The sequence below is a fragment of the Astatotilapia calliptera genome, chromosome 5 (genome assembly GCF_900246225.1).
Source record: "Astatotilapia calliptera chromosome 5, fAstCal1.2, whole genome shotgun sequence".
In the NCBI taxonomy this organism is placed as follows: Eukaryota; Metazoa; Chordata; class Actinopteri; order Cichliformes; family Cichlidae; genus Astatotilapia; species Astatotilapia calliptera.
This window is the reverse complement of record NC_039306.1, coordinates 22,289,055-22,309,337: the sequence shown is the minus strand read 5'-3', so window position 1 is coordinate 22,309,337 and position 20,283 is coordinate 22,289,055. Positions and strand designations below refer to the sequence as shown.

The window sequence follows — 20,283 nt, the reverse complement described above, 5'->3', positions numbered from 1 at the left end:
TCCTCTTGGCACAAAATGAAGCACTTTCTAAGAGACACCACGTGCCCACACTTTTCATTATCATGCGGTTTCTAAAGCATGGCCACTTTATTGAGTAGATAATACCCTACCCCCCACACCGAGAACTGCCCCAGTTCTTGGTGGCATAGATTCAGCAAGGTGCTGGAAACATTCCCTTCAGATTTTGGTCCATATTATTATATCAGATTTGTTGGTTACACATCCATGATGAGAAGCTCCCCATCTACCAAAGGTGCTCTCATGCATTGAGTTGTGATGACTGTTGAGGAAATTTGAGTAAAGTGAACTTGTTCAAGTTCATGTTTAAGAAACCAGTTTGCTGTCCTTTGTGACATGAGAGGACAGGTACACCATGGACATGATAGATAATATTCAGGTAGGGTATATGGCACCAGTGATGCACAATTGGTCCTAAAGGCCCAGAGAAAATATACCTCCACACTGTTACACCACCACAAACACAAACCACTGATAGAAGGCACGATAGATCCATACTTCCAGGTTGCTTGTCAGGTTCCAATCCTACAAACCAGCAGAAATCGAGACTCATGAGACCAGGAAATACTTTCCAAACTTCAGTTGTACAATTTTGATGAGCCCATGCAAATTTCAAACCGTTTCCTGACCTTTGCTGGCTGGAGTGATATCATCTGCTGCTGTTCACTATTTTATTTTCAGAGGTGTTCTTCTGCATACCTTTGTTGTTAAAAGTGGTTTTCTGATTTCCTGTTACCTTCCTTAAAGCTTGAAGCAGTCTGGCCATTCTGCTCCGACATCTGACTATTTTACAACCACTTTACAACTTTTTATTCTGCCAATTTCAATGCCCACTTTGAACTAGACATTTGCATGAATGAACAATTAAACAAGCATACCTAATAAAGTGGGTGTATTTTAAAAGCTAGTACGGGCTTGCATTTGAACCACTTTCCCCAAAATAATGCTCTGATTAAAGAATATGTTTTGGTTGCACCATGTTTAGTATGAAGGTGCAATATCTGGTTTTGAATTAATTGTTTTCAGAAATATTTGCTTTGCCGTGATTACATAAATACTAAACTGACAGTAACTAAATACAACTTGAAGCGCTCCCACCAGGCCCCAGAGTGTGAAGTCAACGCCAGATACTTTAGCTGTTTAAAGAGCCACACGCACATGAAGTTACTAAACAGAGATTAAGCTCTAGTTTACACAGCATGACTCCTCCCAAACAACTAGACCAACAGGATATAAACATGAGCACTCATATCACTTCAACATGAAAATATATCCATTTATGACATATGTAAACATAAAAAAGCAACTGTAAAAAGACAGAAAACACAGGATTCACTGTTGAGTGGTTGTAATTCTTTTTTTTTGTTGGTTTTGTTTCAAATGTGCAAAGTACCAAAATTAATTTACACCAGAACAATCAAAACAAAAAAACAAACTGTTTCCAATGTCTTTAGATGGACAACGCTGCAGCTTTGCCAAAACGATTCACATTTCACACACCACAGATGACGGCATGAGTTTTAAGTCTTGTCATTTTTAGTGTATGTGTGTATGAAAAGATCCCTTTGGTACAAAGACCTTTGCCAGGGATTGTGTCAGTCAATCTGCGAAAACAAAACAAAAAACCCCCCAAAACCCTCAACATTTGTAACGTTGCCATAGAACAAAGTTCTGATTTAGGGAAGGATAAGCATTTATCCTGACCCCTGGTGGAGAAAACGAAGTGTCTCTATCACACATCTCTCTTTGTTCAAACGTCTTCTGAGTCTCATACACAGAAAAAAAAATCCATCTGTGTAAAAATTCAAAACCCATTAAAGTTCAAGTACATTTCCAGTTCGACTCATTGGTATTGCAGCCCCTGCAATCATTCAGTGTGGCAGGGTTGTGATCCTCATGCTTTGACTTGCAATTGGGTACGACACCATTGGGGTGGTGGCGTGACTCATAGTGATCCCGGGAATCGGCTGAGTCATGGACACTGCCACAGGTGCCACAGATACTGCCACTGGCGCCATAGAAACAGGGGGTGCCATTCCCTGGGCAATGGTCTGTGCGAGGGCGGCTGAGAGGGGGGTTATCTCAGGATTGAGGTGTGGTGGAGGAGCTGTGGGTGGGGCTGCATTGGTTTGGGGGGCTGCAGGGGCACCAGCGGGAGCTACAAGGTCTTGCTGGGTGACTGGCCGAGCCTGTAATGGAGCACTGCTCAAGGTGGTGTGAGTCTGGGCGATGCTATGGTTGTAGGAACTCACTGAACCTACGGGGGGCGCCAGATTCTGCTCAGTGGGTGCGGGAGTTGAAGACAGTGTCATCACTTTGGCTTGGCTTCGGAACTGGGCGTTCTGCTCCAGGAGAACCTCATTTGTGGCAATGAGATTGGAAACCTGAAAAACACATAAGAAAGAGTTTAGTATAAACAGGCAGAAAGTTCATGACAGGAAACACAGACATTAAATATTTGAAATACGCAAAGATATAAAGGAAATCATTTACAAGTAGTCTTACACTTCGTGTTAACTTATCACAGAGACAGAAGGCTAAAAACGGCAGAATCTGAGTGTTTGCGTGTCTCATGATGTTACAGAGTGTCTTTTCCTTTTACCCCCAAAACATCCAGTGGGCCTTTTTGTCAGGTGACTAAAGGGGAAACAAATTCTTCCCCATTTACTCCTGCACAGCTTCACTTCATATTAACTCTTCAGTAACAATTTCAGCTCATTCCCCTTCAAGTCCACCATTCTACTCAATAGGCAGAGCATTTACAGCAGTCTAAACTCTGTGCTTTTGGACATCAGATGATCTCAGTTCTTACTAATAACATTGACCATTTTAACAGTGTGTTGCTGGGTTCTTTTCCAACATTTCGATCCCATCTGATATGATGGGATCTAAATGTTGAAAAAAAGCCCAGCAACACAAAAATGTGTCATTAGCATCCTCCAAAGAAGCAACACATAAATAGGTTCCTGGATGACTCTTTGTTTAGATCAGCAAAGTTTGCTTAATTGTAACTACATGAAATAAAGTCCCCCTTTGTCACCAACTCCTTTCACCTTATATTTAAAAATTTATTGTAATGTTAATGTAAACTGTTGATCGCTGGGATTTTAATATACAAGTCTGTCAGCAGACACCTAATCACACTTCTAACAAACATGGGACGAACATTCTGGTGGATTTTTGGATATACCGCTGAGATGCTGTTTGGATCGGCGTTTTCTTTGAACCTGTCATGTTGAAAAATCTTTCCAGGATGTGTCATAAAACACCTCGATAAAGTTTCCGCTTAGTTGGAATTTGGCAATGCTTGTTTTGCATGTATCTCAGTAAAAAAAAAAAAAAAAATGACTGAAGCCATTTACATTCTGCATCAGTGGCATGACTCCATTCCCAGGAAGTCATATTATGATTCTTATACCTACCTGCTTTTTCAATTCTTCCACTCTCTTCCTTAGCAGGGAATTTTCTTCCTCTAGAAATCTGTACTCCAGAGGACGAGGCGGCAAGGTGGCTTGAACTCCCAACTCGTAGAGCCCACCTCCACTCCCATCTGTCAGACGCAGCCCCTCCAACCGTCGCCTCTTTAACTGTAAAGTGGTGTGGTCCATAGAGGTCTCCAGGCAACCAGCATCAAACAGACCACTTTCAACCAGAGGATCAAACATTGAGCATGTGCTCCTGTCATAACGTCGCTGTCCAGATGAACTTATGGACAGACACCCACTCATTCCACTTCCTCCTACTCCTCCAAGACCTGAGATACCTGGATCTCTGCAACCACCCAAGCCAGGGCAGCCGGTCCCCATCATATTACCTCCACCCCCTGCGCCACCTCCCACAAGTCCCTGCATTCCTCCGCAAGCACCTCCTCCTCCACCCATGCCTCCTACAGCATTCACAATGCCACTGACACCTGGCCCCATAACGCCACCCACTCCAACCCTGGTTGGTTCATATTCACAGTCTTTTTTGACATGGCGAAATTTACATTTATTGCCCCTCTGGCACTCTCCTTTCAGGAAGTCTCTACAGATGGGAACCTCACCACGGCTATGGGGGAGATCCATGGGGGAGAGGCCTAGCCGTGCAGCAACTTTCCCTCTTAGTCTGAGAGGTAACTCTCCCGTCTTCTTGTAATAGTCCTCATCCTCTTTGGATCCGTGGACAAAGCGACAGTTGGAGCGCATGCACTCCTTATTTTGATGATCGTGACAAAAGATGAATTCGTTCTTCTGCACTCCCAAGTCTGGTACCTCGTTAAAGTCTGGGTGTCTGAAGCGACAGCGCTTTCCTCTCTTGCAAACATTGCGTATGAAGTCCCGGCAGACGCCATCCAAGGCCAGTCCCGCACCTTGGCCTCCACCGTTCCCATAGCTGTTGCCATTTCCGAGCGCTCCTCCTCCACCCATACCCCCAGAGCCAGAGACGCTTCCTCCGACACTACTTCCCGAACCTCCTCTGCCCTCTGCTGCACTCCCTGCCAAACCAGACCCGGGTCCCCCTTCTTCACCCAGACTACCACCACTCCCACCACCACCTGACAGGTAGGAACTGTCCCGGTCAGGCATGGCGCTCGGCCCAGCTCAAGGAGAAAGGAGCACTCATGTGTGTTTGGGACTGGCAAATGTGAGCTGGCAAACATTCACATACACAGAAGTAGTCATTAATTGTTTCTTCACACTCGAAGTATTGCAATCTGCTGTTTAATTACCTGCAAGACAAAAACACGAACCCAGCATGAGATACTGGCGATAGAACTAAAACGGGAGATTTGAATATCGGCATGTAAGACAACAGGACATGTATATGATTACCTTAGACAAGGTAAGGACAGAAATTTAGCACGTGACAACACATCGTAAACAATAAATAGCCCTGCTTCTGTTTACATGGTTCTTTGGTAAAACACTACAAAACATCAACTAAATTGAATGCAACGGATTTCAACCAGTAAATAATGCATACTCTGTCGTATTATATTATATTCCAGAATAAGTTAGCCTAAATGTTACTACGAAACCGTCGTCTACCCTGGGTAGCTAATGGCTAGCGAACATCTAGCTAACTGGGTACTACTGCAGTCTTACCAAATCGAAGGATAGAGAAGGTTCCAAAGTACAGCTGAGAAGCTTCCACGAAGAAACAACTTCCTCTAACTGAGTCAACAGACACCGCTGCTAACAAAAGCAAAAAACTTGCTTTATTTTAGCGGTTCCTCGAGGCCCTGGTGCTGTTTACCACATTTCTTAATGCAGCTTTCAATACCAACGAAGAAGAGCGCCGGCGTCTTCCTTATTTTTTCGCTGATTGGGATTTTCTGCCCTCTATTGGTGGAAATGCGGAACACCACCTTAGCGTGTTCACAATTTGTTCATTTTTAAAACCACGAAATAATTTCGTGCACGACGTAAAGTTGGATTCACGGAGTCTTGCACAGTCTGTGAACGAGGTCACTTTTTCTTTCGTGCCCGTGTATCACAGTTTTTGTCGTAAGCTCCATAGAAATTGTCGTAAATACACCAACAACTGATACTTTTGGTGTACTTTTACTACAAGCAGTGCTGACTGGAGACTTTACGGCGTTGTGTGGATATGAAAATGAGACGCTAAACCACAAGGTCTGCCACACTTCCAGATAAACTGTTGTGCACATGACGACGTTTGTTTTGAGTTCCTCCTCACGCTCTCTGTGCTGGGGCGCTCCTCAACATGGCAGCGCAAGGTGCTTCCTACTGGCTGCGACTCTGCATGCTTCTGCTGCTCTGTCTATCTGAAGCCCTGTCCGAAGTGATAAACAGAAATTACTACGACACTCTTCATGTTGAGCCAACAGCAACGGACAGCGAGATAAAAAAGTCTTTCCGAAAACTGGCCGTGAAGTACCACCCTGATAAGAACAAGAGCGCAGATGCTGAGAAGACCTTCAGGGAGATTGCTGAAGGTAAAGGATGAAAGGATGCTTCATCCGACACACGGAAACGTTTACATTTTACAGTGTAAATAAGTGAGGAGTTTTATTACTATTATCATCATTATCATTAGTATAATATTTTGTAGTAAACTGAAAATTACTTCACTCTGGAAGAAGCTGAGGAACAACAAAGCCACAAAATGGAGTTTAGTTAACTGAAACTACTCAGAAAAAAGGTTTGAAAATAGTTAAAATTAAATTAAAAATTATGTTAAAAACTAAAGGAATGTGTGATTTCAGAAAAAAAATTCCCCTGATTAAAAAAACCGCTGTTCTTCCTGGCAAAAGTGCAAAAATGTACTTGCTATTCCCATCAAAAAAAAAAAAAGATGTAAATAACTGGAGGCCAGCTGGCTCTTGCAAAATGAAGTTAAGCTGCTAGTTTAGTTAAATGTAGCTCACTACTCTCTAACATTTCACACAGGTTGGTGTCTGGGCAGCTTTAGCTTTACTATTTGACTCTAGAGGACTTTGGTACACAGACTAGTTCATAATTGAGTCAGTGACTGCAAGGTGCCGAGGCGTTGTGGTTGCTTGTTTGCAACCACACCCCTCCATCACCAAAGTTGACCTTTTCCCCTCTAACTGTGTTTCCTTAGCCTACAGAGTCCTCTCAAACAAGGAGCAAAGGAGGGCGTATGACCATGTGGGCCACGGAGCTTTCCTGAAAAATGAGGACCTACTCAAGCCTGAGGATGAGTATCAGACAAGCTTCCACTTCAGCTTCCCAGACTTCTTCCACGACTTTGATGACAGTCTCTTTGGTGGACAGTGGCGCTTTCACCAGGAAGAGGATGAGGAGGATGGTCGTTATGATCACTACAGTTTTGAAGGGGAAAGATTTAGCTTTTATTTTGGAGATCCAGATGAATATGAAGAAGAGTACTACTTCTAAAAGTTTTTTTCTCCCTGTGCTTGGAATGACTGTTACCTTTTAGCATGTTTTCTTTTATCAATAATAAAGTATTCTGTCTAAAATGCTCTCTCAGTATCTGTTTCTTGTATTCATTATGTAAAAAAAATCACCTAAACAGACCCTTTGAACCTGTTTACATTCTTCCCCCTTTTATGGTCTCACTTATAAATTCAGCAGCTGTGGGGTTGTAAGGCTGGCTGCTAGATAACCGACTGAGCCGTTATGCCACTTTTCCTGTGTGGGTGTGTCGAAGGTCCAGAGTTACTCACACGCCATTTACTCATCTTTTTCCTTGCGCCAGCACTTTAGATTTGGCACAGTTTTACTCCATTTCTCATGGGACCATTGTGCACTTTGACCCAAAGGATATCCTGTGCATTCTCAACACTTGGAGCTCGAGCAGACTAAAAGGCAACAGGCAAGAGCTCTTTCCAGTTTTATGTACTTTTATCACGCTAAAAGGACAAACCACAAAGGCAGATAAAAGACAGACTGCTAGTTTGCAAAGCTGACAATGATGGTGAGTATGCCTGTAGATTTTGCAGGATTTGTAAGCCTCTGAGTGTCATGTGACAGGCGTTTACTCCTCGCAGACATGAGTACAGTGTGTGCTGAATTACATTTTTTTTTCTCCCTTTAAATTTAGTTTGAGCATGAAAGCGACTTTAATCTCAGCCTGTACAGATACCATTAGACTGCTTCTGCTGTGCTGTACTGCTTTTGACCGCTTTGTTTTTTTAATTGCAGGAAGAAGTGAAAGAAACTGCATCTGTTCTGAGTGTCCATGACGACAGCATCAAAGTTACAGAGGTGTTGAAAGACGGGGACACTCTCACCTTTATCATCGTATCTCAAAAGGTGAGATTCATTAGACTGTCATCTGGTTAGATCCAGGCAAATGACACAAGAACCATAGAATCTGTCAGCTTATTTATTTGAATTATGATTTTCCAAAAGTAGTTGGTTGTCTTTCCTTTCTGTTCCAGCTCTCTGGTACAGGGGAATACCATGTGGACCGGACCTATGAGGATTTTGAATGGCTGCAGCAGCACTTGTTCTCTCAGGGGGATGTGCCAGGAATACAGGGAGTCATAGTCAGTACTTGTTATTCTTTAATGTAGCTTGTATGTGCTTATTTGACAGTAACAGGGTCAGGGCTGGAGTACTGGTGGCTTTAGTGCCACAAATGTTGAATTTGTGTGGTGTTTCTATCCAAGAAACAGTCGTGGTTAAAAAAAAAAAAGTAAACCCTCTTTAAGTTCTTGTATTTGAATGTCAGGATATAATAAATTATCCAGTCCTTAGAAGTTCTTCAATCAGGTAGGTACAACCTCACATGAACAATAGCACATGACATATTACAGAATGACATCATTTATGTAACAAAAACTCTGCCAAGCAGAAGCAGTGTGAGAAAAACTAAGTACAACCGTTGATTATATAGCTTGTAGAACCACCTTTTGGCAGGAATAATTTGGAATAATGTTTTTCTGTAAGACTTTGTCAGTCTTTTACATTATTGTGGAGAAATGTAGACCCATTCTTCTTTATAATGTAATTTCATCAAGATTTTTAGGCATTCATTTATGCACAGCTCTTTTAAGGTCCCACCACAGCATTTAGGTCAGGCTGATGTCTGGACTTTGGGTCGTTGTAACATCTTTTCTTTCTTTTCCTTTTTAGCCCTTCTGTCACAGATTTGCTTCTGTGCTCAGGATCATTGTCCTGTTGTAGGACCCAGTTTGGGGCATTTTTAGCTGTTGGACAGATGGCCTCACATCTGACTCTAGAATTCTTTGGTGTACAAAAAGCATCTCTCCTCCACCACCATGTTTAGCAGTTGTTAGGAGGTGTTTGTCTTGATATGCTGTGTTTGATTTTATTTGTCCAAATGTGGCACTGCACATTATGGCCAAACATCTCCACTGTGGCCTTGTCTGTCTGAAGGATATTGTTCCCAAAGTCTTGTGATTTGTACTAATGCAACAATGCTAAGCTGTGCGAGAAGAGGCTTTCTCCTTGCAAACTTTCCAAACAACCCATATTTGTTGAGTCTTTTTCTAAATTTACTCCTGACCTTTAACATTTAAAAGGCTAGCTCTTGAGATTTTTCCATAGATTGCAGTCAGCCCTGGTGGGCTGGGTGGGATGCCCACTCCTGGGAATATTGGCAGATGGCTTGAACTTGTCAATAAGCTTTCTCACAGAAAAAAAGATGAACTTCAAATTCTCTGGTAGTAGCCTCATAACCCTTCCCAGACTGATGAGCAACCACTATTGCTGATGCAATTCTGATGAATTTCTTGGAACTGGGATAAAGTGAACATCTGTTAAGTATTTGTACACAAAGTTCTATGGCTGCATAGATTCAAAACCCCCAAAATGCGCTGGATTCACCCAGACCCACAAACATGGGCTGAGTAGCCAAAACATGAACACCACACAAAGGTTAAATGAATAAAGACACAGTGTAATATGTCATGTATTGTTGTGTATTTGAGGTTGTGTTTAAATAATGATAATGATGAGTTTAAAGTTAAATTATTTAAACCTGCCAAGGACCAGATGACTTTTATTGTGTCCTGGTATGTAAAGAATTAAAAGAGCGTACTTTCTTCTTGCTATGATTGTACTGCTTTTGTGGTTTAAAGTCCTTCCTGCTTTTCCTTCCTGTGTCCTCCTCTTTTGTAATCAACTGATTTTATCGTTGCTATTTTTGCCAGCTGCCCCAGTACTGTGGGGAATTAAGTAAACAATGTAGGGACTACTTTTTTCAAAGAAAGTCAACAGTACACCATCAGGGTGTATTTTTTTTATGTTATTTCCTACTATGACAGTGTGTGTTGATGTTCCTTGTAATGTATTACACAAGCACATTGTGTAATATCTGATATAGTGCATAGAGTTTGCATATCACAACGGATCTAAGCACAGAGTAACTTTAAAATGCACGAAACGTTCACAAGCTCGTATTTAAGACATGTTTTAAGAGACAAATAATGGGATAAAAAATTTTGTATAAAATAATATTGTCTTCTTTTTCAAGTTCCCTCCTCTTCCTGCAAAGCCCCAGGTGAATGCATCTCCCAGATCTATAAAACAGCTTGGTGAGTACATCTGAAGACTGCCTGTGCACAAAGACAAACACTTCCCAGTTCTGATGTACAGTGTCAAATGTGATGTGAAGTGGTGTGGTTAAAATGTCAATAGTTTGCTTGCAGGTTTCCTTGCTTTAGGAGAGTGTCAGCCCTACTGTAAAGCATTAGAAACGTTCCTGCAGCAGGTTGCTGCACACAGCATACTCAGCAAAAATAAAGCCGTGGAGGTCTTTCTGACCAGCTCGGATGTAAGTGAACAGAAACAGCTTTTTGGCAGCTTTGCCAAGCTTCAACTTTAGAGCTAGAATCTCATGTTACAACAGGTTGTCACGTGAAACCTTGTGATGCGGGAGACTGACAATAAATGGTTAAACTTTCACCAACGTGATAGAGATCCATGTGACAGTACTCATTCATTCGGCTCTTTATATATAAATATATATGGCCTTCCAAATGAGATTGTATCCACAAAAGAAAAGTTTTTTAAAAGGGTGAGAGTTTGCGTATGTAACCTCTACTGATGAATTCACATCAGTCAGATATCACCCTGTAAATAGCCAGCATACAGTTCTTGTTACAAGAAGGTGGTTGTTTGGGTTAGAGCAGGGTGTCTAATAATCAGGTCAGTGGTTAGATGTGTGTGATGCTGATAGCACTGCATATACAATAAGAAGCACTGTAACTGTGGTCAGTGTGGCTTGTAGTGTAAAGAAGGTAGAAAATTGTCATACAAATGCACAAACATACATGGAAATACAGTCTATAAAGCCAAAGCAGAGTTTGTGCAATTCTAAAAAGATTGATAGTCACTATTTGATATGAGAACCTTTAGTCTTCAACACAGCCTGAACTCTCTTAGATAAGCTTTCTTATCATTTCTTCAAGTAGTGTTCAGTTGTCCAGATTTCTTTAAAGACATTTAAAGCTCTTCTTTGGATGTTGCCCTCCTTTTGTTCCACCTTGTTTTACATGTTTTACATTGGCTATAGACATTCACTTTATAAGAACTGTTGCCACTGTGGCCTGTCAGACTGTTATCTTTGGATATTTTTCATTAATTCAGCTGAAGAAGTGGAAACAAATGACGTGTTTTTGTCACAAGTAGCCCCAACACTGGTTCAACCCTCGAATTAGGTGCTCTTTTTATGCTTGAATTATTCATAGGCCACTCATAAGTGGCTTAATATGGTCAGGTACAAGGACTGTACTGAAAATGAGTGAAAAAGCAACCAGTGCCCAAAGAAAAACTTTCAAAGATTTTCAGAAAGCCTGGAGAACTATTGCTTAGGACAACCTTAAAAATGACAAGAAAGTCTGGCTACTTGGACACAAAATATCAGGAAATGAGGGTCAGCACAAGACTTGTACAGACACATGTAGAAGGAACGTAGTATCTTGAAATATATAAAGTCAGTGTTGCGTGTGTTACATCTCGATGATACGTTTGTTTCCTGTGTGTCGAATTCTGGCCAAACGTTTATTTTATTAAGCTTTAATAGTTTTCAGCTTGTACATTTTACCAGCATATTTCAATGGACATTTATAACAAAATGCCATTTGCTGTGATATGTTATGATATTCTGTGTAATGATAAATGATTTAAGCTTTTATTATGTCCTTACATTCAGCCTCCAGGCAGACAGAAAGTAAAGAAGAACATTTTCAACAGACTGAGTCAAGCTGTGGAGGAGATGAGAAAAGAAGGCCATAAGGTACGCATCTGGGACTCATATATAGGCAGAATGTGTCCAGAGAAAGTGGGGGGTTAATGCTGTTATCAACGTGTCTGCAGGATGTGGATGAGTTCTTTCAGAATGAACGGGATCATAACCTCGTTCTAACCGGCTGCACCAAGACTGCAGCTGAGGTGAGACGGTCACCTATTGCTTCTCGGTCTGTTTATTTGTCGTCGTCGTCTCCTTTTCTTAGTTTGATTTCCAAACATTTCCCTTCTTCTTGCAGAAATTCCTAGATGTGGTGGCAACAGAGCAAAGTAAGAAAATTATATAAGTGTGAAAGCACAGAAAAAGAATTGATCCGTCGATGTTGTTTAAGATTTGTGTGATCAAATTCAGCAGATGATAATTATGGTATTATGTACACATGTTTTTGGGGCTCAGTGTCAGCTGAATTCATCCAATGTGTTGTATTAGAGTGCTCTGTTTGCTTGCAGAAATAGCAGTGGCCTGTGGACACTTCTCAACTGCTCTGCATCTCTGCGTGGAACCAGGCGAGGATCCTGACAAACAGGCTTTCTCTAGGTTGGAAAAAAAACATTAGTACTGGACTCACACCATTATCATGTGTATTCAAAGGAAAAGCATCTGAATGATTCATATAAGTTGTGATAAAGCTGCATACATGTATATATGTGTCTTTTCTTACAGGGTTTGTGTGAAATTATCAGAAGTGTTTGAATCTATAAAGGTAAGCTGTTTGTTTTTTCTAATAGCATCACAAACAGCAGTGCACTTGTGCTTTGCCGCATCGTGTGTTTGTGTGTGGGCAGAAAAATATGACGAGTGTTGCTGAGAACAACGTGAACACTCTTGGACTGGGCCTGGACCTCGAGTCACGTTATCAGGAGGCGGAAAGGGTGTGTTTTCTAGTTCTGCAATCATTTCATGCTCATCGTATACATGCTGCCTTCCTTCCTATATTGAATCTTAGATTTCTGGTTAGATGCAACATGTTTGGAGTGAATAATGTGACTAAATTGTTCAGCGTGTAACACAATTATTATGTCCAATAAAGGAGATGCTCTTCAGGAGAACCTGCAAACTAGTGGAGTTAGAGAATGCCCAAAGGAACGTAGAGAAGGCGAAACCTGTAAAGAAGGCTGCTGTGAGTGTCTGCACCCATACTTTAAAAGCATGGTCAGATCTGCACATTTTCTTGTAACCAGCAGGTGTCAGCAACGTATCTGTTAGTAAGAGGAAACAGCATTTGTTGTGGGCTTTCTGATGTAGACTTAATGATAATAACATGCGCTTCATATTCATCAGATGGAAGAAGTGAAGAAAGCAGCAGAGACTGAGTTTGAGCACACTTCTGGAGTGGCTAAGCAGGAGGTAAAGTCCACAATAAATAACTGCATTCCACACTTTCACGTGTCTTTCCACAGTGGATTGGTTTGCTGAATTCATGTTGTTGCCATGCATTTTCTGCATCTATTAATATTGATGTGACGTGATTCTTTCAGATTGTACGTTTTCAGGGAGCGCGCGTGGAAATGCTGCAGCAGGCTCTGGTTGGTTGGTGTGAAAAGCAACTTCTTACAGCCAAAGAAAGTGCTGACCAGTTCAACCAGCATCTGGAAGTCTTTAGGGGAATGGCCTAGTGACCTCTCTGGCACCCTCTCAAATTAGCATCCTCAGTAAATCTAATCATAGCACGGGGCAACCCAAACCTGTCCTTCACTGTGTTGTGCTGCAGTTTGATGCTTTATTGAGTGTAAATAGGGAAATGTAAGCAACGGAGAAAGGATGGCTCTGCTGATAATTTCACACACACACACACACACACACACACACACACACACACACACACACACACACACACACACACACACACACACACACACACACACACACACACACGCGCTTTCTTATTTTCCCCCATTCTCTATTAAGATGTACTCACTCCAATAAAATCCAGGTAGAAATGATTGTTTTGAGATCTTATCAGTGGGTTTCATCATCCAATAACACTGCCGTGCGTGAGCGAAGGTTTATGTGTTCTATATTGCACTGCTGCGTTTGTGCTGAGAATGTATTGTGCTGCTCTCTAGCCAGTACATCAGCTGGGGTCACACAAAATAAAGTGTGATGAATTGATTCCCAAAGTACCTGCTTGCCTCTGTGTGTGTTTCTTACTCCTGGATCATTAATCAGTTGGTTTGACTGCTTCTGCAAGGACATGGCAGCAAGGACAGCCTGTGTTGGCCTTTTTGAAATGATTCTGGCTCTTTGAAAATCTCTTTGAACATTTTTTGACACCATTAAGATCTCTTGTAAGGTTTGCCATGATACACATAAGCTAAAATTTTCTAATATAGTCTCAATATCTGCTGATGTAGGCCTGTAGGTTCATATCTCAGTCCTGCTGTGTTCTTCATTGCCTCTCTTGTGACCTGTGATCTCTTAGCTGGCAGAATTAGGAGTAATGGTTTGCATCCTAAGGAATAAGTCAGGAAGAAAGATGAGTGTCCTCTTAAGAAGAGAGGATGGAAAAGCGATTTAGCTAACAAAGGAATTAAAGGATGTAATGCGATGCTAAGAGTTTCCTCCCAAACTGATAAAAAAAAAAAAACGAGGGGAAGGATTTGGTATCGTTGTGGCTTGCAGTGAAAGACTGCCTGCACTTGGCATTAGAGGGCATGCTCTCATCCCCTTGTGATACATTTCCCTCACGGTCTGACAACCTGAGATCATTTTATATCGCTATCTTCCACCCTCACAATTACTGCCCTTCTTCAACCTCAGGCAGATGCTTACCAATGAAAAAATATTCCTAACCTGCATAGATTGTGTTTAAAAACATCCACCATTGTACCTTTTTGAGGGTGGTCTCTTGAGAAATTCATTAAGTGCGATCTCATTTTCAAGAGACCTAAGTGCCGATGTGCTCATGTATAAGATTGCAATGTTAACCCTTTTTGGTTCTGCATGTAACCTTGTTATCATTTTCTACAGTTAAGGAGATTTAAAACATAATTTTCAAAGAATTGATCTTCAAATAGCACAAAGGTCCAGCGTTCATCCGAGGAGGTCAGTACTAATCTCCAGACAGGCCTATTTCACAGCAGCCACTTTGCCATGAAATAGCAGGTAAACACAGGTGTTCAGTGGGTACAGAGCATTAAATTTATGTGCTATGAAGCACCTGGGTTTACCAGATATTTCTTGTCTAAATGGCTGCTGGGAAAAAAAATCTCATCCATCTAGTTCTTGGACATCTTACTGCTGCTAGGACTAAAAGCAGGGGATCAATAAACTCATACAATTATGAGTGTACATTATTCCTAGCAATCTGTTCACATGGATCCAACATATTTCTCCGAGGCTCTGCTTCATGTGACATGTGAGAGAAACGGTTGATCAAGTTATTAAAATATTTGAGATTTCTCCCAGGAAAACCTTCATCTGATGGTGGTGCAAAAATCAGATCACCTACTGTAGGTCTACTTAAACATTCAAAAAATGCTACAACGAGATATTCACTGCTCAAAATAATTAAAGGAAACGCTTTCAAAATGCATATATACTGATGTGCACTGGGTATTGTGTGAGGAACAAACTGATGCCACTTTGCTTGATAGAAATTTAAAGGATTAATCAACAGAGGGCTAAATCCAAAGACAAAAAACTGAAGTGAAAGAAAAGATGAGGCAAGCCGGTCTATTTTACTGAAATGTCATTGCAGTCACTCAAATACTGACCAGATCAATATCTCTGACTGACTTGATGCTAAAAAGCTATTCTTTAAGCTAGCCTTAAATTTTCTTGAGCAGTGTATTTACATGTCAAACATGCATTTTAATCCCATAAATGTGTCCAGGTTAAAACCACCGAAACAAAGAAAAAACAAGTTTTTCAAATGAGCTTTCATTTAAAAAATGCACGTCATTATTTTAGTCCCATGTTTATTGGAAAAACAAGATTTAGACTAAGTTTACAGCAGGTCACCGGCAGGTCACTGCAATGCTAGTCCACATTTTACACCCCTTTTTTAATGCTGTCGAGAGGACGATAAAAAGACATTAGTTTTCGGCGCAGCACGTTTATTGATCATTAAATCCAGCAGTTTCATCATTAAGGTTTTGCTCCACATTTCTGTGGTTTATTGGTTTTAATGGAACACTGTAAATGGTAAATGTGGGAAGTTTATGGAGCATTTCTATTAAGTTTTAGATTTTACTTTTATCTACCCAAGAAAAACATTATGAATGTGATACAAAGCTACATGGTGTGTAATGGGACAAATGCATTGGGCTGTGCTTACAGTAAGCAATCCAAAACAGAAAAGCCTGCATGTTTTTTCTGGAGAATTCATCATATTGCAGCATTATACCTTGTGTTATTATTCATTATCTGTGATGCTTCCATCCCTACTGCTTGTCAGTAAAACCAGATGAATTTCACATCAGGGGAGCCTCATTTTTGGTGCTTTCATTCTGGTGTTCGCAGGTAACTAGCACACGATGAGTGCTCTCTCTCTCTCTCTCTCTCTCTCTCTCTCTCTCACCTACACACACACACACACACACACACACACACACACACACACACACACACACACACACACACACACACACACACACACACACACACACAAACACACACACACTAATGAGAGCTGTTCTCAGCTGCTGAGAGCATGACCCAGATCAAGGACAGAGGGATCATGGCAACACTGTGTATGGAGTGTGTGTGTGTGCCTGAGTGTACCTCCCCCTCGAAACATAGACTTGGAGCTGCTTCGCAAAAGTAGCTCATTACTGGTGGATAGGCAGCACCAGACATACCAGCCTATGGCTTGACAAGCACTGGTTTGTTGAGCGCAGAGAGACGAAAGCAGCTTGTCTGAATAGTCGGCGTGACAAGGCATTATGACTCCACCATTCCCTTGAAACTGCACTACACCAATTTGATGAGCATGACAGCCTGTTAGGTAGGGTGTAGCTTCTTTGTTAAGTTTATTCAGTGTTTCCACTGGAGGTGTTTTAGTGTTGCTTGTGTGTTCTTTGCATTGAGTTAAAAAAATGTGATAATCGGCCAATTAAATTCAAAGCAAAACCATAAAATGAATGTACAACAAATCAAAAAATGAATACACCATCTGCATGCGCTGGCTATAATAGATCAGAAACTCTGTTTCTTCTTGACTTGTCCCTGGATTTCCCCAGATAGCTCTTTCCCATCTTCAAAGTCATCTTTGATATCTTTGAGATGGTCTAATTCCTGGTAACATAAAAGAACAAAATTTGATTACAGATGCTAATGTGAAAGTCTCTCCCTTTAAATCTTCCAGACAAGACTTGGCATTCCTACCAATTACACAGGGCTTGAAGTCAAAGGGAAGCAAACACACTTTGAAAGCTTTAATCCTGTCTTTTCTTGCATGGGGCTTCTGTCATACGGTCCAAGGCTTGGCTGTGGTCTATCACAAATAAATGAGAGCGTTGCAGCTCAGCTGAGTCAATCCAAGGTTGTTGGCACCTCATTAAATCTAATCACCGCCGTACACAGACTCATTAAAAGTTGGTAGGATGGAGAATGAGACAGGAGGAGAAGGAGAGAAAGAGACAAATGCCATAATGCAGATGCCCCAGCCATCTGTAGTTTATACAGCTTCATAAGGCACATCCTATTCTGAATGCGGAGTACAGCACAAGGTAAATGTAGAACCCCTCAGCCCTATAATCAACCCTGATGGCAGCGCTCCACCAATGATTTGGATAGTGCATAGTATATCAATTTCCACCCCTTCGCAGTGCAAAGCATTAGACTTGCTAATTTTGTCTGTTTTTTTCCTGTTCACTACTAAATGGATCCATAAATATTAATAGATTCACACTCCCCTCCTGGTTGCCTGTCATGCATTCTAGGGATTGTGGATGATGATATGATATTGCTAATTAGTTTTGCAGAAATAATGTTAGTGGTGAAGCTATGGACAGGCTGACATGCTGAGGTGATGACATTCCTGCCATTTTAATACGCAGCAGAGTCCTCTGAATATACCGTAACATGGAAAACACTTGCAGGAAACATGGAAAGGGGAATTGTGGCTGCCCATCTTCTGAATTTACAACATCATGATTTATTCAGAAAAATAACAGCGCATAGACACACACATGCGCATGTTTTGCAATGCAAAAGTACAGTATAATGATGCACACCATTATTAAACACACAATAAAAATGTGCCCATTAGAGTAAAATCAATTATTCATCAATGTTTCCGACACAGCTTTGATCAGAGAAGCATCAACACACATTCGAGCTGTTCACTCCAAAGGTCATTATTGTCACATGTTCTCCAACGTGTGGCCTTTTTTTGTGCGCTGCTGACATGTGCTTACTACAAAATCTACTGTAGTAACAGCTTTAAAAAAAAAGGTTCACAAACACAGCGGAGCTCAAAGAATGGGAAAGGCTCGAGTGTTGCATTTGTTGTTTTCCAAAACAAAACAATTTTTCACTGTCTGAGCAACTTTTTTTTTTGCCACCGGAGCTGCACAGGACTCTCAATTTTGTTCAAGGACATCTGAGTGGGATGACACTCGCTGCCACAGGGGCTCAAACACTTTGCACTACCGTAGCTGAAGAACAGCCTCTCTCTGCTCATCCAGACACCTTCATGTTCCAAACACACATTCAAGGGCAAGGCAACTAGATGGAAAGTCATCTACAAAACAGAGGTTCAACATCTGTTGCCGGGATGTTTCCAAGACAAGTTTCGCTTCACCTTTCCCCCGCGGTTGTTTCCTCCCATTCGTTCACGGCGATGGGATGCAGACGGGATAGCGAATGCCCTCTGGATGCTGCTATTAAATTTCACTTTGCGATTATGCTTGCTAAAGTCTCATTAAATCCCAGTCAGAGATAATGCATGGTAAACTCCCATTATGGTTTGATTAGAAGGCGCGTGGCCTGCCATCCTGCTGATTGTGTTTTTAATCAAATCCTTCCTGCTGCAGAGCAAACGGGGGCTAAGATGAGAAAATAACAAAGAACAAAGCAAAACAAGCTGAGCAAGCAGGAACAATTTACCTTTTTTGTTTTGTATTATTTTGCGGCACACTGGAGGCAATTAAGACGCACTGGATATTTTTTTCTCACTATTATTTCAAATGAATATTTTGTTGGAAAGGAAACCAATACACAAGAAAACAGAGCAAGTGATTAGCTCAGTGTCTTTTCTCTTTAAATGCTTTTAAATAATCCTTGGTCAGCTTCAAAAATCCGTTAATCTTCTGTCACAGTTCTTACTGGCAATGTGTCATGCAAAAATCAATCATTTTGACACAATACTCTGCAGTTACACAATATATTTTGCACAATATGATTACATCATTTATCTGGATGAATGTGTATTGCAAACTGCCTCCCACGAGTAGTGTTCACTACACTGAAAATTTACACCTTAGTGTTAGAAACGGTTGAGTCAACTGAAAGTGAGCAACTTCTGTGCATGCTGTGGATGAAAGGATGGGAGTACAGCTACTGTATCTGCACCAGTAAACCCTGTCTGCAAGCAAGGTTTAAGTAGTGACAGAGAGGTGAGGTTCTACTGTAATAATTAATTTCAAGGGCACTAAAGTTTCTGCCTTTGTTCCATTAGGGAGTATGCAGAAAAGCTCATTTTGGCTTTTGCTGAGTTGACCCTTTGTGTTGCAAACACTTAAAGAGAATAAATGGACTTTTTTTGTAGAATTTTACATGATAGGAATTTATAACTATATTAAGCTACAGATTTCACACAGATGGCACGAGGTTTTTAAAGTACTGTCAAGAGGAGCAGCGATGAGAGGAGCAGCTGTCTCTGTGCTTCTTGCTTGCTTCAGGCTTGGAGATCTATCACTGCCTCCCCCAGTATTATAGGAGTACACTATGTTCAGCAAACTCAAATCAGGGTTGGTCAAAAATGAATTATTACTCTATACAGTATTTAAAGGCATGGTTGTAATTAAAGAAGAGAAAATAAAAGAAATGGGTGATTTCACTCTCGTTTAATTGAAGAACACAAAATGTTCACAATCTGTCATTAAGTAAGGAAAATGTTCGTCTTGAAGAGCATTTAAGACGCATGTTGCCTACATGTTCTTACTGTAATGTGTTCTCATGCATGTATACTCAACAACCATCAGTGGGAGTGGGGAGAGAGACTGCATCCAAATAGAGATGAGCAGTTCATAAACACACAGTACTGCACAGCAATGCGATAATGTTAAGGATGATAACCACTCATTAGGCATCATTAGGGAGCTCATTAAGAACTACAGTGCAATGCATGTACTTTCCTCTCATATATATACATGAAACTGTTATGTAGACCTCTAAGACTACAAGAATAAATAAGGTTTGAAGTCTGGATTTGAGCATCCCAAGTGGGGTGCTTCTTTAACTCATAGATCACCCTCTTTAAAAAACAAACAAACAAACAAACAAAAACCAAAAAAAAAGACTCTTTTTATGGTAAGGCCACAAAATGCCACAAAATGTAAAAATATTATATAGTAATATTTTTTTCTACTTTAAATGACTCAGTCTTTT

At 41.0% G+C, this 20,283-nt stretch overlaps 3 protein-coding genes across 4 annotated transcripts; 2 read left to right on the top strand and 1 right to left on the bottom strand.

Moving 5' to 3' along the window:
• Positions 1-1,356: 1,356 nt before the first annotated feature.
• On the bottom strand, positions 1,357-5,278 carry zc3h10 (zinc finger CCCH-type containing 10). The gene is made up of 3 exons (XM_026168127.1): positions 5,106-5,278; positions 3,441-4,729; positions 1,357-2,402 (listed from the first exon to the last, which is right to left on the bottom strand). Exons 2-3 carry the CDS (start codon positions 4,584-4,586, stop codon positions 1,890-1,892), a joined length of 1,659 nt encoding a protein of 552 aa, XP_026023912.1. The 5' UTR covers positions 4,587-4,729; positions 5,106-5,278; the 3' UTR covers positions 1,357-1,889.
• Positions 5,279-5,348: 70 nt separating this feature from the next.
• On the top strand, positions 5,349-6,972 carry LOC113022585 (dnaJ homolog subfamily B member 9-like). The gene is made up of 2 exons (XM_026168128.1): positions 5,349-5,959; positions 6,589-6,972. Exons 1-2 carry the CDS (start codon positions 5,728-5,730, stop codon positions 6,882-6,884), a joined length of 528 nt encoding a protein of 175 aa, XP_026023913.1. The 5' UTR covers positions 5,349-5,727; the 3' UTR covers positions 6,885-6,972.
• A 185-nt stretch (positions 6,973-7,157) lies between these two features.
• Positions 7,158-13,552, top strand: LOC113021713 (sorting nexin-6). 2 transcript variants are annotated; one of them, XM_026166424.1, is made up of 14 exons: positions 7,158-7,425; positions 7,653-7,763; positions 7,892-7,999; positions 9,952-10,012; positions 10,127-10,251; positions 11,632-11,715; positions 11,796-11,870; positions 11,966-11,996; positions 12,177-12,264; positions 12,391-12,430; positions 12,513-12,599; positions 12,758-12,847; positions 13,009-13,074; positions 13,206-13,552. In XM_026166424.1, the coding sequence occupies exons 1-14, from the start codon at positions 7,420-7,422 to the stop codon at positions 13,341-13,343; spliced, it is 1,110 nt and encodes a 369-aa protein (XP_026022209.1). In that variant the 5' UTR covers positions 7,158-7,419; the 3' UTR covers positions 13,344-13,552. The 2 variants fall into 2 exon arrangements, with proteins under 2 accessions (XP_026022209.1, XP_026022211.1); XM_026166426.1 differs by lacking the exon at positions 7,158-7,425 and having other exon boundaries at positions 7,697-7,763; positions 10,116-10,251.
• Positions 13,553-20,283: the final 6,731 nt, after the last annotated feature.

Bases quoted from the DNA above. Each gene is read 5' to 3' on its own strand.
- zc3h10 (XM_026168127.1), bottom strand. From the start codon at position 4,586: ATGCCTGACCGGGACAGTTCCTACCTGTCAGGTGGTGGTGGGAGTGGT. The intron at 2,403-3,440 runs GTAGGTATAAGA...TGTGTTTTTCAG, and splicing joins TGGAAGAATTGAAAAAGCAG to GTTTCCAATCTCATTGCCAC.
- LOC113022585 (XM_026168128.1), top strand. From the start codon at position 5,728: ATGGCAGCGCAAGGTGCTTCCTACTGGCTGCGACTCTGCATGCTTCTG. The intron at 5,960-6,588 runs GTAAAGGATGAA...GTGTTTCCTTAG, and splicing joins CTTCAGGGAGATTGCTGAAG to CCTACAGAGTCCTCTCAAAC.
- LOC113021713 (XM_026166424.1), top strand. The intron at 12,600-12,757 runs GTGTGTTTTCTA...TGTCCAATAAAG, and splicing joins GTTATCAGGAGGCGGAAAGG to GAGATGCTCTTCAGGAGAAC. The intron at 13,075-13,205 runs GTAAAGTCCACA...TGATTCTTTCAG, and splicing joins CTGGAGTGGCTAAGCAGGAG to ATTGTACGTTTTCAGGGAGC.